This window comes from Fukomys damarensis, unplaced genomic scaffold (assembly GCF_012274545.1).
Source record: "Fukomys damarensis isolate Sample0158 unplaced genomic scaffold, DMR_v1.0_HiC HiC_scaffold_30, whole genome shotgun sequence".
Classification (NCBI taxonomy): Eukaryota; Metazoa; Chordata; class Mammalia; order Rodentia; family Bathyergidae; genus Fukomys; species Fukomys damarensis.
This window is the reverse complement of record NW_022900942.1, coordinates 62,779,812-62,793,955: the sequence shown is the minus strand read 5'-3', so window position 1 is coordinate 62,793,955 and position 14,144 is coordinate 62,779,812. Positions and strand designations below refer to the sequence as shown.

The 14,144-nt window shown below is 45.9% G+C and overlaps 1 protein-coding gene across 8 annotated transcripts in view; it reads left to right on the top strand.

Annotated features, from left to right (window-relative positions):
• Dlgap1 (DLG associated protein 1) overlaps positions 1–14,144 on the top strand; it is a 261,824-nt gene that overhangs the window by 140,907 nt on the left and 106,773 nt on the right. For all 8 annotated transcript variants that reach the window (XM_033757430.1, XM_033757432.1, XM_033757431.1 and 5 more), the window contains exon 4: positions 1–30. This exon is cut by the window's left edge and continues 244 nt beyond it. In XM_033757430.1, the coding sequence (XP_033613321.1) occupies positions 1–30 (30 nt within the window). The remainder of the gene's footprint in view (positions 31–14,144) is intronic.

Genomic DNA, 14,144 nt, shown 5'->3' with positions numbered 1-14,144 from the left:
CCACGGTGCGCACCATCCAGAGCAGCACAGGTGAGTGCGCCCCGGGGTCCTCAGACCCGTGGGAAACGGGAGCGCAGCCCCCGCCAGCTCCCCGGGCGGCCTGCGGGTTTCCTTTGAAGACGGGGAAGCGGGCTTGTTTCATGAGTTTTATACATCCTGGCAGAATAAGTAGCACCGTCTTTGCCCGCTAAACTGTTTGCAGGTGTTTGCAGCTCAGCTGTATTTTGATCAGTAGATTTCTAGGTGCAGAGGCACGGAAAGCTAAGAGTAGTTTCCACGCCTCTAGGAGCTGCGTAGGAACAAAGCCTGGAGCGTCTGTGACTATGACTACAACAGGGTCCCAAGGAGAAAACCCCAGTCCTCAAACTGGAGCATCAAGTCCCACTCCCCAGAGACCTGGAGTTGACGGAGGGATCTGAAAGGCACTGGCGCTTAAACCAAAGGGGTGCAAACGCGCCTGGTCCTTAGGGTTAAGAAAAGCGAGACTCCGGGTCAGCTCAGCAGCACTGGGCACCGGCTGTGCCCTGCCGGGTCACTGCACACGCCAACGACAGAGTAATGAGCTCGAAGACAGAAAAGTGTTTTCAGTCAGCCACGGGTGTGTGTGTGTGTGTGTGTGTGTCTGCCTTCACGCCGCCACTGTAGCTGCGGTCTGCTGTGTGCCTATGCGTGTCCCTGTGTCGCTCTGTGTCCCCAGCTGCCCCCCGAGTGTTTGCTCTCTTCCTCTCTGTCGTGAGCTCTGTGCCGCCATCAGCTGAAATCAGTCTGCTTCTCCCTTAGGGAACCGGGCTGGGCACAGTGGGGATGAGCTTTGCTGGGGTTGAGGAGACTCCAGGGGCTCTGCTGTCCTTTGTCATTAAGAGACAATTTACTGCCCCGTGTGGTGTTCCGCACCTGTGATCCCAGCACTTGGGAGGCTGAGGCAGGAGGTTCATCATGAGTTTGAGGCCAGCCTGGGCTGTGTAGTGAGTTCAAGGCCAGCCTAAGCTACAGAGTGAGATCTTGTCTCAAAAAAAAAAAAAAAAAAAAACAGAAAAGGATAATTTACTGGTACTCCCTGTCTGGTCTTCAAATGCTCTCCAGCCTGACCTTTCTCAGACCCTCCCCAGGTGCCCTGGGGACGCCCAGAGTTCTAACAGAATTGTCACCAAAAAATTGGGGTCATCCAGGAATAACTGGATTTCAGGTGAAGAGGGAATCGTTTTGTAATAAGCCTGTGTTTGTAATAAATCTGTAGTGTTGAGTGGGAGCTACTCACCCTGCAGGAGTTCGTGTGGCCTTTGCCAAAACCCAACAGCCCCCGGAGAGGGGGCTGAGCAGGAGGGACCTGTGTCGGCTCCACTTCAAATCTGAGTGGCCTTAGCCGGAGACCACCCAGACCAGGAGAAGGAGTTTGCTTCCATCCTCCCTGGGTGCCACACCGGGGGCCCCAGGGTGGCAAGGTCCGGGCTCCACTGCCCTACCAGGACTCGGGAACAGGAAGCTGTGGCTTGGCGTGGGTGTGGGAGGTGTGAAAGGGCCTTGGCACGTGCGGCTCTCTGGGGGGACCCCGTCCCGCGGGGAATAGGAGATGAGAGCCGCCTCTTATTCGTGGGTCATCAGAGGCCGATCCGATCTTGAATGTCTGTGAAGGAAATCTTTAAGAAGTTAGAGTACATGGCCCAAGTCTGGTTTCTGATCAAAGGCGCTTTATTGGCTCAGCAAAACGATTATATACTGTTATCCCAGGGGGAAGGTTCAGCAAGCTTATTGGACAGTTCAAGCAAATCAATCACATGAGTCACTCAAGCATTTAACCACACAGCAATCAGTATTTTACCAAATGTGGGGAGGGGTAAGTGGGAAGGCGTACATCAACAATTAACCCTATGCAATCTTTAACTTCACAATCCCTAGGGGCAAGTAGGACGGGGAATACCACCTGCTTCCTGCTCCAGATCCCGTGACCCTGTGGTTAGCACAAAGGGCTATTTTTTCTGTAAGATTTCCTGTTTGCCCAGGGGCTAGACCTGCCAAAAGTCACGTACGTAGTCTAGTGGGATTTTTCCACCGAGGCAAAGGCTAAGGTTGAGGGCAGCCATCTTATGCAGGCCCAAGCAGTCTCTCACAGGCACGGGCAGGAGCTGCAGGCCTCCTAAATGGTCCGCTACGTGAGCTTCACTGCCGTGGGAAGTAGACAGTTAAGTGCTAAAGCACAACAGTGGGGTCTAAGCTCTCAATGTTGTTAGCACCTCTTGCGCTCCATACTGTAAATTTTCCGTTTTTTAAAAAAGGCAATGGTTTAGCAAATAGGTCCCCTCGGTCGTTCTGTCCCTCCGCACCATCCAGCTCTCCCTCTCCCTCTCGATCCCCAACTTCTTCTCTCCACGTTCTCAGAACTGTAATTTTCTTCTTTTATTGGGTCCCTTCTCACATTGAACCAAACACAATTTCCTATAGAAATCTTCTCGAAAGACTTAACTCAATTTTGAAAGAATCCGCTCATCAGGAAACAACTTTAATTTTAATTATTTTCCCCATGGAGCAGGCCCATGTGCCTCTGGGCTTCGGAGGACTTGATGGCGATCTCTCTCACTTGGCTCATTCTCCACAGATGCTCACCGCAGATTCTTTTTTTCCTAAAGTCCTCCCTCAGACTGTCCACAGTCGAATGCCAGTTTTCCTGTCAGCCCTCTTTCATCGTTAGAATTTTCGACAAAACATACTCTTTGGCTTTTCTTTTCTGCCCTTGTCCTTTATTCATATGAGCAACGTGCGATCCCAGATGAAAGTCCTCAAGAGATCTGATGCCACAGAGAGCCGTGAGGGAGAGCCCAGCTGGGGGGGACCACGGGGATCGCGATAGTGCCCAGCAGGGACAGGAGGAGCAGATGTTTCCGCTCAGGGCAAGTTGGGAGCACGGTGAGACAGTGACCCGCGCCTCCTTTAATTAGTTGACCTGTTGTCTTCTCCAGCATAGAATCCTACAACCTCTCTGTCTGTAACTGTTTCGCCCACTCAGCTCTCCCTCCACCTAACAAATTGAATGCGTTCTAAATTACGCTTCAGTTTTAATGGGTGCATAACAAATACACACGTTGGAGGGGCATGCTGCTGCACGGTGGTTGCTTTTGGATTCCAAAGCGGCTCTTTCCCGATGCTTGGTGTCCTCAACAGAGACTTGGACAAAACACCCGGAAAAGGTAACGAGGACTTAACATTTATTGAAGGAGGAAAAAAAATAATTCGCTCTGCAGGGTGAGCGCGGCCATGAAAGGCTCCCAGCAGTCAGCAGTGACAGGGCTGTTTTGTGTCTTCTGTATCTAGGCTGCTTCTCACTCATGCAACTAGGCATTGGGAACGGTTGTCCTATCAGAAACTCACTTGGCCTGACGTCAGATCTAAACTGTCCTATCAGAGGCCCCATACTTTTAGCACGTAATTTAAATGAAGAGCTGAAGATGGCCCTTTCTGGTTGGTCCGGCCAGTCCCCAGTGCAGGGTTTGGGCCGTTGCATAGTCATCCAGGATTCTGTGTTCTGCGCCTGTGTTGGACTCTCCGAGACTGACAGATGACACCCACTTGCTTAGCTAGTTATTATACCCCACCGTGATCTCCTACTTCAAATCCTTCACCTCCAACATTTATCCTTTCTTCAAGGAGAGAAGATTCAAAATCTCTCAGACGTTGCCCTCAACCTGCTAAAGCCCTGCTGCGTGACAGGACCCCAGAACTCCTTCCTCCTGGTTGATGAAATAAGCCAGGCACAGAAAGGCAAACCCCACACCACTTACCACTGTGGCCTCACGGAAGTGGAGACCCCGCCAGTGGTTACCAGAGGCTGGGAGAGGGGGGAAGAGAGAGTCCGTGGACAGGTACCGAGTGTCTGCGAGGTTTCATGCAAAGCACTGTTGGTCAAGATTGGAGCTGCAGAAGAAAAGCAGGACAGTCGTCTTCCTGGCCATAGAAACAAGCACCCTCAGTCCCCAGGCCTCTGAATATTTTAGGTAAAAGTGGAGCTAGGAGCCCAAAATAAACCCCGATTCCAATTTAGAGCGCTGAGTTCAATCTGCCTCTTAGGAAATGTGCCGATGCAGGGAGGTGCATTTTAAGGTGAATTCTGTTGGACATGATGTAGGTGTGGCAACAGCAGTGTCACACTGAAGCGAGGCTGGTGGCCCTCTAATCCCAGGAGCCCTAGCAAGCAGAAACAGTGTATCCTAAGTGGGTGCAAACCCCAGAAAGATATAGGTACACACTTGCTACCCTACAGAAAAACAAACATCAGAAAGGACGCAAAACAAATCGTTGGCAGTGACTTCTTAGCTCTAATAGATGGGGAAGGTCAGGCAGTGTGGAAACAGGAAGGTTTTTTAAAAATAAATATGTATTGCCTTTTATGATTTTAGAGCCAGTATGTTTAAATAAAAAGAATACTCTTTCAGCGACACAGGCAAACCATCACGATATACGATTCTCTCATCTTTTGTAAAAATTCTGTCACTTTGAAATTACAGGGCTTTCAAAGAAGCTTTATGTAGTAATAATTCTCTAAAGACTGACTAGGGTCAGCCTGGGAGGCTGAGGCAGGAGGATCAAAAATTGAGGCCTAGCTTGGGCGATTTAGCGACTTAGACCCTGTTTCAAAAATTTTTAAAGTCTGGGCATGTCGCTCACTATGAAAGCCCTGGACCACCAAAAACCAAACATTTCCCACACTGTTGTCTTGGAGTTTGGACTGTGTGCTCTGTTATTTCCCTGCTAAAGGGAATCCCTTAAAGATGGTGGAGTAGAACTGGCCCCCTGCATGTAGCCCCTGAGGAAGGGGAACAGGAAGGGCCCGGGAAACAGTGCCACCATAAGAGAGCAGCCAGGTCGTCCACAGCCTGCCCTCCCGGTGTGGCTTGGGACCACAGGCGCAGCAGCACATGCGCTCTGCGTTTTCTAGCAGTAAGCGATTTTCTTCTAAGCGCAGACGCCTTCTTCCGTATCCCGACCCCACACTTCCTCTCCTCCTGGCCTCGCTGATGTAGATGCTCAGGTCACGCGCATACTCCAGGGCAGCCCATCCTTTTTTTGATCATGGGAGGTCAGAGGCTCTCCCTCAGATCTGGGTCTTCACGCCCCAACCTCATTCCATCCAGGAGCCCGCACTGCCCTACGTGTACCCCCTACGCCCCCTTGGCAGAGGCCTGGCCCCCGACCACACCCCTGCATGCAAACCCAGCACGGAAGACTTGGAGCAGAATGAGGTCAAGACAGTAACTGATATCTATAGTACACTCTCATAGGCGTTCAGCAATGGAGGGAGGAAGGAAAAAGAAGCAAGCAGGAAAATCATCAAATACGCCACAAACTGCAATCAGCAGACGGTTGAATAATCAAGGTGTTGATGAGAAGGATGAATGAGTCATCTGCAGGAAAAGGGATGCTTCACGAGGTTAACTGAAATGAATCAGACGCACAAGCCTAAGTGTCCATGGCTTCTCTCACATGCAAAACCGAGAGTATAAGTAAACTAAGGAGAAAAATAACAGACAGGCAATAGGAAGTAGGGAGGTAGATCTTTAGCAAAAGAGAAGGGGACCAAGAGGTGGAGGGAGGGGGGAGGGAAGAAAGAAGGGAATAAAAAATAATGAAGACGTGTTGTGACATGTACCAGTTTCCCATGATGGGTGTAATCATTACATACTGCAAACACACACTGATAAAAATTACAATTAAAAAGAAAAAAGTAATGGCAATAAAAAAAACAAGTTGAATCATAAAATATTAGCAGTAGAAAGAACTTTTCCAGCATCTAGTCCAGGGGTCTGTAAACTATACAAGCCAGTGTCTTTTTTTTCTTTTTTTGTCAATAAAGCTTTATTGGCACACATTCGGGCCCATTTGTTTATACACTGTGGCCACTCTCTGTGCCTTGGAATAATTGCCTGAGAAAATATGCCTCACAAAGCCAAAACCATTTGTTACCTGGCCCTTTACAGAAAGTATGCTGCACCTGTCTGGTCCAGTGAACCCACTGTATAGTAAGGAAACTTGAAGTCCCGGATTCAATCCCCGGGAGGAGGAGGAGGAGGAGGAGGAAGAGCAGGTGGGGAAGAGGAAAAATGAACCTCCTTTTGGAGGCAAAGTCAGAATAAAAAGCCAAGTCCCCAGCAAACAGCCCTGTGCTCCTTTTGGGTCCCTCTGCCACCAATTACTTATTGCATGATTGTTAATGTAATCTGAACCTTTGTTTCTTCATGTATACAATGAGACTATAGTGCTGCTTCTCTCCTCAGACCCACTGACTTTTTGGAAAATTCATAGCATTCAGAGGAAGCTGCCTTCCTTCTGTGGAGCACTGAGTTCATGAACAGGTCCTTTTTACAAAGCAAAGGGGGAAGGTTCAGAAGTGTGGGACAGATATCAATCAGAAGCCTCAAGAACAAAGCACCTGTTTTCTATTCAAGATAAAATCAAGCGAAGAATGTGTGGGTGTGGCCTGGCCTGGTGCCTGGTCTCAACTTTTTCTTTGAATCACCCCAAGGGGAACAGGAGATATCCACTTCCCCAACCCTGGGGAGCTCAGACAAATAAAAAAAAACAGAAGAGCATACCCTTCTCCTCTGGTGCCCTGCCTGTTTTTATATCTGAGGAAGGTGATGATGATAAAGCTTGGAAGACTTTTGCTGATGACCACTTGCTTCTTTGGGGCACTCCGTAACTTTCAAACTCATGAAACCCCCAGGCCACCTCTGCACAGCAAGGGTTATGAGTGGAGGACAAAAGGGTCCCCTGGGCTTCTGCCACAGTGGCTTTAGAGCTGGAGGCAGCATGTAGGCTACAAATGAGAATGCCTCTGACTTGGCCTTGATTTGAAATCTCTCTGTGTGGCTTAGTTTACGAATGACTCTAAGAGTCACCCGGGGAGAACTCACTCGTTGAGGAACCAGCTTCCTACTGAGTCATCCTACTGCGTGCTCCTCAGTGACGTGTGTTCACTGCCCTCTTCAGACCAGAACAAGGACCAACACTCAAAGACTTCACACAACTTCACCAGGCCCCACAGCTACCAAGCCGCAGAGAGGGTCTTACATTACTTTTGTAACTCTCCATAAATGTCCTGCAAAATATGGCACACTCTGAAATTATTTACAGGATTCTCTAAGATTTTTCTACTGCAAATCTGTTTCTGGAACAAGGGGCTGGATGCAGGTTTGTTTGGTTTTTTTCTAATTCTTTCCTCTCTCAAAAAGTTCATTTAGCTCCTGCTGTGTTTCATATCTATGTTTTCCTTAATAATTCCCCAAAGCCCCACTTTTATAAGGAAAATATTTTGGTTGCATATTATTGGCATGGTCTCTTATGTCGTTTTATCTGTACAATATCTGCTTAAAACCAAATGAAAGGTTTAATTTGTAGAGATTTAAAATACGAAAGAAAAAGTCTAGGGCAGGGCATGGTGGCACACACCTGTGATCTCAGCACTTGGAAGGTTGAGGCAGGAGAATAAAAGAAAGAAAGAAAGAAAAAAGAATATAAAAGAAAGGAAAAAATCTACAAAAAGAAAATACTCTATAAGTTTAAAATTTCATATCACACTGCCATTTGGACATTATGATGGATTTAAAAGATCAAATCTCCAGTCCCTTGATCTAGCCGTGCTATTGTCAAACAGCACGAAGCGGAAAAAAAGGAGTTTTTGCCAATTCATGTGTAAACTAAGCAGGTGGCACATTCTGTTTTGTGGCTGATGAAATGACCAGCAGTCTCTGCCCTTGGGTTATATTTAAAAAACATATCCCACGATAGTTTAATCCTGGCTTGACAGGTCTCTTTATTGAGCTGTGAAACAGAGACATGAATGACCTGGTTAGAAAGGTCAGTCAGAAAATGCAATCAGAAAACCAGGCCACTTAGAAGTGACTCCTGTTATATGGCAAATTTCTCAGCAACCAGGACACGAAAGCACAGAGTGTACAGTTTCAATTTTCTACTTTCCTGATGCCTGCACAAACATTGTTTTTCAATGGAAGAAACTGCCACTTTTTAAAAGATCTCTCAGTCCAGAACTATCCGGTCCAATTCATACTGAGCTCAAACAAAGAGCGAAACAATTGCAGTTAGAAACTACACATGTAGTTCATGCTGGTGCTTGGACAACCTGTCAGAGCCACTTCGGTGGCCACATTACTGAGCTCCAGCTGCAGTTCCAAGACCTAAGTTTTTGTATTTCTTTCTCTTTTTTTTTTTTTTTCCTTCAGACAGGTCTCACTGTATACTTCAGGCTGACCTTGAATTCATTATGTAGCCAGGCTGGTCTCAAATTTGCAGCAATCCTCCTGCCTCAGCCTCCTGAGTGCTGGGATTGATGATAGGCATGCACTACCACACCAGACCTGAGGTTTTGTATTTCTGCCTATTCCTCCTGCACTGACCCTTGGTCACGCTCTCAAGGCAAACCTTTATGTTCCAGACATCCTTGATGAAAACAGAGCTAAGAAAAATGAACAGCACCATGATTTTACTCTATTGGCATTTGAGACATGTTTATATTTGTTTTAATGGCAAATCGATGACCACAAAGACTATTAACATCCGGAAAGCTTTATCTGCCATCTGCCAGTGTCCTACTGGCCTGCAAATCCCATCAGCATATAAAAAATTGTATCTTTTAAAATCTTTTTCATCTAATTTTCAATATTACTGAGAATACTAGTTTAGCTTACAGAAGAAAACATCTAGTTCACTTTATCTCTAAAACTATGACACACTGTCAAAACGTAATTCGTTTTTATCACTAGAATATATTTTGGTTTTAAGGCGATATATACATATTATTATTAAAATTAATATTGCTTAACCAGTTTTAGGCTCTCATGTGTCAGATCTGATCAAAACAGAAGCTCATCTTCAATTTCTGGGTAGGGTTAACAACCTGTCTCTTCCAAATTAACCTGGAATTTCTTTTTCATCTAACCTTATTCCATCATGTATTTTTCTTTCTTCCTTTTTGTATTTACTGGGACTGAACTGGGGTTCTTGCGCTTGTGAGGCAGATGGCAAAACCACTGAGCTAAATCCTCAGCCTCATCATGTACTTTTCTTCCACAATGAAAATTTAACAGAAAATTTTTCTCTTCTACATTAGGCCAGAAAATCATAATGAGAGGTTAGTGTTCATTCTTGTCAGTCAAGGGTCTTCTTTCCATGTCAACTTTTTATTTACACATAACTGTGGGTTCACAGGAAATTATAAAGATGGAACTGAGAGGTCCCTAGGAACTGTCACCTCGTTTCCTGCAACAGGTACATCCGGGATAATTTTAATACAATACCTAAAGCCGCCCAGTACCACTGATACAAAGTACCTGACTAGTCCCTATTTCAGCAGTGTGGATTCCACCCGCCGTGGCCCCGAGGGGCCACCTATGTGTGGCCAAGGAAGTCTGAGGTTCGAATCAGCTCCAACAGAGGAGAGCCACACAGTGACATCTACTTATTTATTAGAAAGAAGATGATCCAGCACCACACTGATGACAGGAGGGAGTCCCCAGAGCCGCCCCTTCTGTGTCTCACTCGGGGCCTTCGGCTGGCCGTGGGGAGTGTCCCCACACCACACTGACTTTTTCAGGCAGATATTCGGAGGTAGCTCGGTGCCAAGTTGGAGCAGAGTCTCAAAGTAAAGAGTCTCAGATCAGCTCAGACCAAGGACGTTCACACAGCCCATGCAAGGCTATCTGTAGGTAACATTTTTTTTTGCCCCGGGGCAAATAGCTTTTTCTGTGAGGAACCGCACGTTCATTCTGTGAACACCTGCATTTGGTTGATTTATTATTTTAACCCTTTTTCTGACACCGCCACTGCAGTGGATTTGCAGAATGATTTCATCATCACAAAGATGAACTCAGTGTCCACGTTTTGCCAGATTTTGATGAGGCTGGGAGAGCACAGGCTTGGCATGCACAAGGACAAGATTCAACCCCAGCACCCAAAAAGAAACAAACTTTATTTCCACTTAAATTTCCTTGTCCCCCCACACACACCCACATCATGTTATATGTTTTGCTTCAAATGTCAATGGATGATCCAAATAAAGAATGTGTAAGTTTTAAAATATATGACATAAGAGACATATTGCCACTGATCCTTCTCAAAATGCCCCCCTCAATCTCAACACGCTCATCCCATTGTGCTTGTCACTTTCTGAAGCAGTTCTGGAGTCCTCTTTCCTGAGTGTCTTTCCGAGGTGTGGTCAACAAAACAGTGACTGCTGCTAAGTGCCACCCAACAGAGAGGCAGGCTCATAAAACGCGACAGTGCGTCCTCATCCGCCTCTTTCACCAGATCTGGCACTGTGTAGCTTCTGGCCATTCCCCAAAGTCAAAATGACGGTGAAAGGGAAACATTTCGAATTGATTCAGGACATGAAGGCAGCAAACGACAGCACAACTAAAGACACAAAAGAGGCTAAATTACAAGTATTTCTTTAAATATGCAATTACCACAGCACATAGACAAACAAAAATTCAACAATCTTGACTGTTTAAGAAGAAAGACAGAGGACAGCAACACCCACTGTCCATCAGATTCCTCAGGACAGTGGTGGCGAACCTATGGCACGTGTGCCACAACGGGCTGTCTGTATCCCTGAAAGCTCTAAAAGGTTCGCCATCAACAGCTGTGGGAGCCATGGCAAGTCTGTGCTGAGCTTTAACAGAATACAACCTCTCTTATACTGCCAGACACAGGCACTACAGCTTATGATGAAATTGCCTTGAGTTTGCTAGATTCACCTAGCAGCTACATCGGTATCTTTTGTGTTATTAATAGCACATTTGCCACACTCCTTTAAATAAAAAGAATGTGGATGCAAAGTCAGATAAAACCCACACAAACTAAATCAATTTAAAAGCTGACGGCCTGCAACATGAAGAGGTGTCCATGAGAAAGAAGGCAGAGGAAGCAAAATCCACAACCCAACACTCCTTCAAACACTTTCTGAATCGCTTAACTAAAGGGAATGAAAACGCTCAACCTTGGCCAATGGTAGTCTTGAAGATTTTTTTTTTTTCTTTTTGCTTGCAGTACTTGTTTTTTATTTTGAGACACGATCTCACTAAATCGCTTGAGCTGGGCTCAAACTTGCAGCAAGCCTCCCACTTCAACCTCCCACGTGGGTGGGGTTACAGGTGTGCGCCCCCACACTGGCAGTGTTGAAATCTTAGGTAAGTTCTCTGTTACTTCCCTGGGACCCCACAGAGAGTTAAAGAATTCTGATACTTTTTAATTTATAGCTTTGCAGCAGCCCCACCACTAGCCCTGCAAATGCAGACGATTTGGCCCAAGCTGCAGGTTTCTGGGGTGACTCCAACCTCTCCACAGACACAGTGTTCTTTCCTTTCTTCACATGCACCCAAAAATAAACCACTTAGTTTCACAGAGAGTAGGACAGTCACATTCACCCCTACTACTTCAAGAAACAAAGTCTCAGTAATTTCTTACTTGGAGGGGAAAAAACAAAAAAGGCCTCTAGAAAGAGGTGATACGAAGAATCGAGGAAGCCAGGCGCAGTGCTACACATCTGTGATCCCAGCTCCTGGAGAGGCTGAGGCAGGAGGATTACAAATTGTACCATCCTCGCTGCCTCAATACGCTGAAGGATTTTAAAATAGTCCCTTTTCATGGTCATTTTGAGTTTGTGGAAGAACCAGAAGTTGCACAGTGCTACATCCAGGGAATAAAGTAGATGATGACAGGTTAAGGTTTTTATTCAACAGAATCTCCTGCAATGTGTGACACTGAGCACTGTCACGAAAGAGGATGAAATTGTCTGTCCATTTTTTAGGCTATTTTCTACACACCTTAGGGTTCCAGGGTACAAACTGAGATCGCACAATTCCATCAGTGGCAACAAACTCTGTCCCATCACCTTGATGTTGGCTCTTGATCGATGTGCTTTTTTGCATGAGGAGGACTGGATGAGAACTCAGCCTTGCTCTCAGAATCATGCCCAAGGACCCAAGCTTCATCTCCTGAGATGACATTTCTTAAAAATCCGTAAGCGGACGTGGCACAACTGTGCAACTTTGATGAAATGCATTGTTCCTGATCCATGATTTCCCATACTTTCTAAGGCATACCTTCCCTCGGTGTAGCTCACAAATGACCACAAGGAACAAATTGAAACTTGTCATGCATTGCTACAAAGGTTTGATGATCTGCTTCCAGTACTAAAGACCCCGCCTTTCTGTTGGACAGAACTCAGCAGCAGCATTCACCATATTTCTTATATTCTATTTTTCTTAGCCTTCTTTTAGAATACTTTCATATATTTCATTCCCCTCCAATATTAGAGTACTGTGAAGGGTATGAAAAATGCAGATTAGCTCTAAAGCCAGGGGGAAAAGGAGAAGGGGAGTCTTCCTTACTCTGAATCTCCATTAAAAACAAAAAAACAAAATGGTGGGTGTAGCTCAGTGGTTACAGCCCTTGCCTGGCAGGCACAAGGCAGTGGGTTGTACACCCTGCACCACAAAAATGCAAAAAAAAAAAAAAATCCCACTTATGCAACAAATAAGCTATAACCCAAGCCAGATGTTGAAATTGAAAAGCTTTTTAAATGTTGACTACCTTTTCCCTGTAATTCCCTTCTATGACTATGTTCTGCAGAAATAATCTGAAAAAAAGACAATAGACAACAAAGTTCACCCCAGCATTATCTGCGATGGTGAAAAACGTGAGCAACCTTAGGGTATTTGTCTAGCAGGTGAGAAAAGGTCAGTTATGGAGCATCTACTAACATGGCCTATGCAGGCACCTGTAAAAATTGTGCTCAGAAAAAGTTTATAGTAATACACAGGGGTTCTGACAGTGGCGTTCAGCTAGACACCACAGCACACTGAAGCAGCAAGACTGGATCTGCGTCCACACGTACACACACTTGGTTCAGAAGACATCCAGAAACTGCGCCCAGAAAAAAATCTAAAAGGAAATGCAGTAGAATATTACAGGGCAGTTATCTTTGATTTTGAATGCAAAGATTTTTTTTATTCAATTTCCAAATTTTCTGCAGTGTACATACTTTACTTTTGTAATAAGGAATCTTTATTTTTTAAAAAAAAGAAACTACAAACATCTCACAGTTCAGTCCCTTTTTGGAAGCAATGATGCAATGCGGGTCTGTTACCCCTGAGGCTTCTCCTCTTCCTCGTCCTCCTTTTTGGTGAAATGAGCTCTCCTCGGTTCAGTGGATGAACAGGTGCGTTCCGATCTCTGCAGATACTGCTTGCTTATTGTTGTTTATCTAAGTATGTGAACTCTCCTTCTAGGAAAGAACTAGAAAAATAAATGAACATTTTCAAAAGGTTCTTTCCTTTGCCTTTTCTGATAGCAGTTGAGAGTTGTGAGGATCATGGAGTTTATTTCCGAGGAGACCCGAGAAGCAGTTCATTTAAACACCGCAGTTGCAGGTGGTTTTCCGGAAGGGAGCTGTGGACAAAGGAACAAAGCTGCATGGAGCCAGCTCCGGGCACCTTAGCAACATAAATCTGCGCCTTTGTGGCTCTCACTGTGAGGAAAGCTCAGCTCGCGGAAGCACACGCTAGCTCTTCCAGCACTTCAGCCCACAGAGCTCCCCAAGCAGCTATGGCTTCGGTCACAGCTGTGGTCCCGAACAAGTGTGGGCCACCTGTGTGTTCAGGACAGGGACTGCTTTGAAAACAGAAAAAGTAAAGTGCTGAATGGCGTTGTGGAAAGACTAGGCAAACCACCACCACCATTATTCACTGAGAAAGTGACAAAGCCACACTAAAAGTGTGCTAGGAAAAGGTGCCTCGTGGGGTGTGGCAAAGCAGTGAAACAGCAGGCCACTCTCCCAGACACCTGAAACTCAGCGTCACACTCTCCTGTTCCCAAGTTAACTGGTGACAATCAACCCTCTTTCTTGACTTTTCCCCCCTAGTACTGAGGACTGAAACAGCCTTCACAGTGAGCTACGTCCCTGGCCCTTTTGTATTTCTTTTATTTTGAGACAGGGTCTGGCCAAGTGGCTAAGTAGTTCAGGCTGAGCTCAAATTCGCTACCTCAGCCTCCCAGAGTGCTGGGATTGCAGGCGTGCAGGGCCACATCTGGCTCTCTTTCTTGACATTTTTGCTGCCCCTTTTCCTTATTTTTTTCCC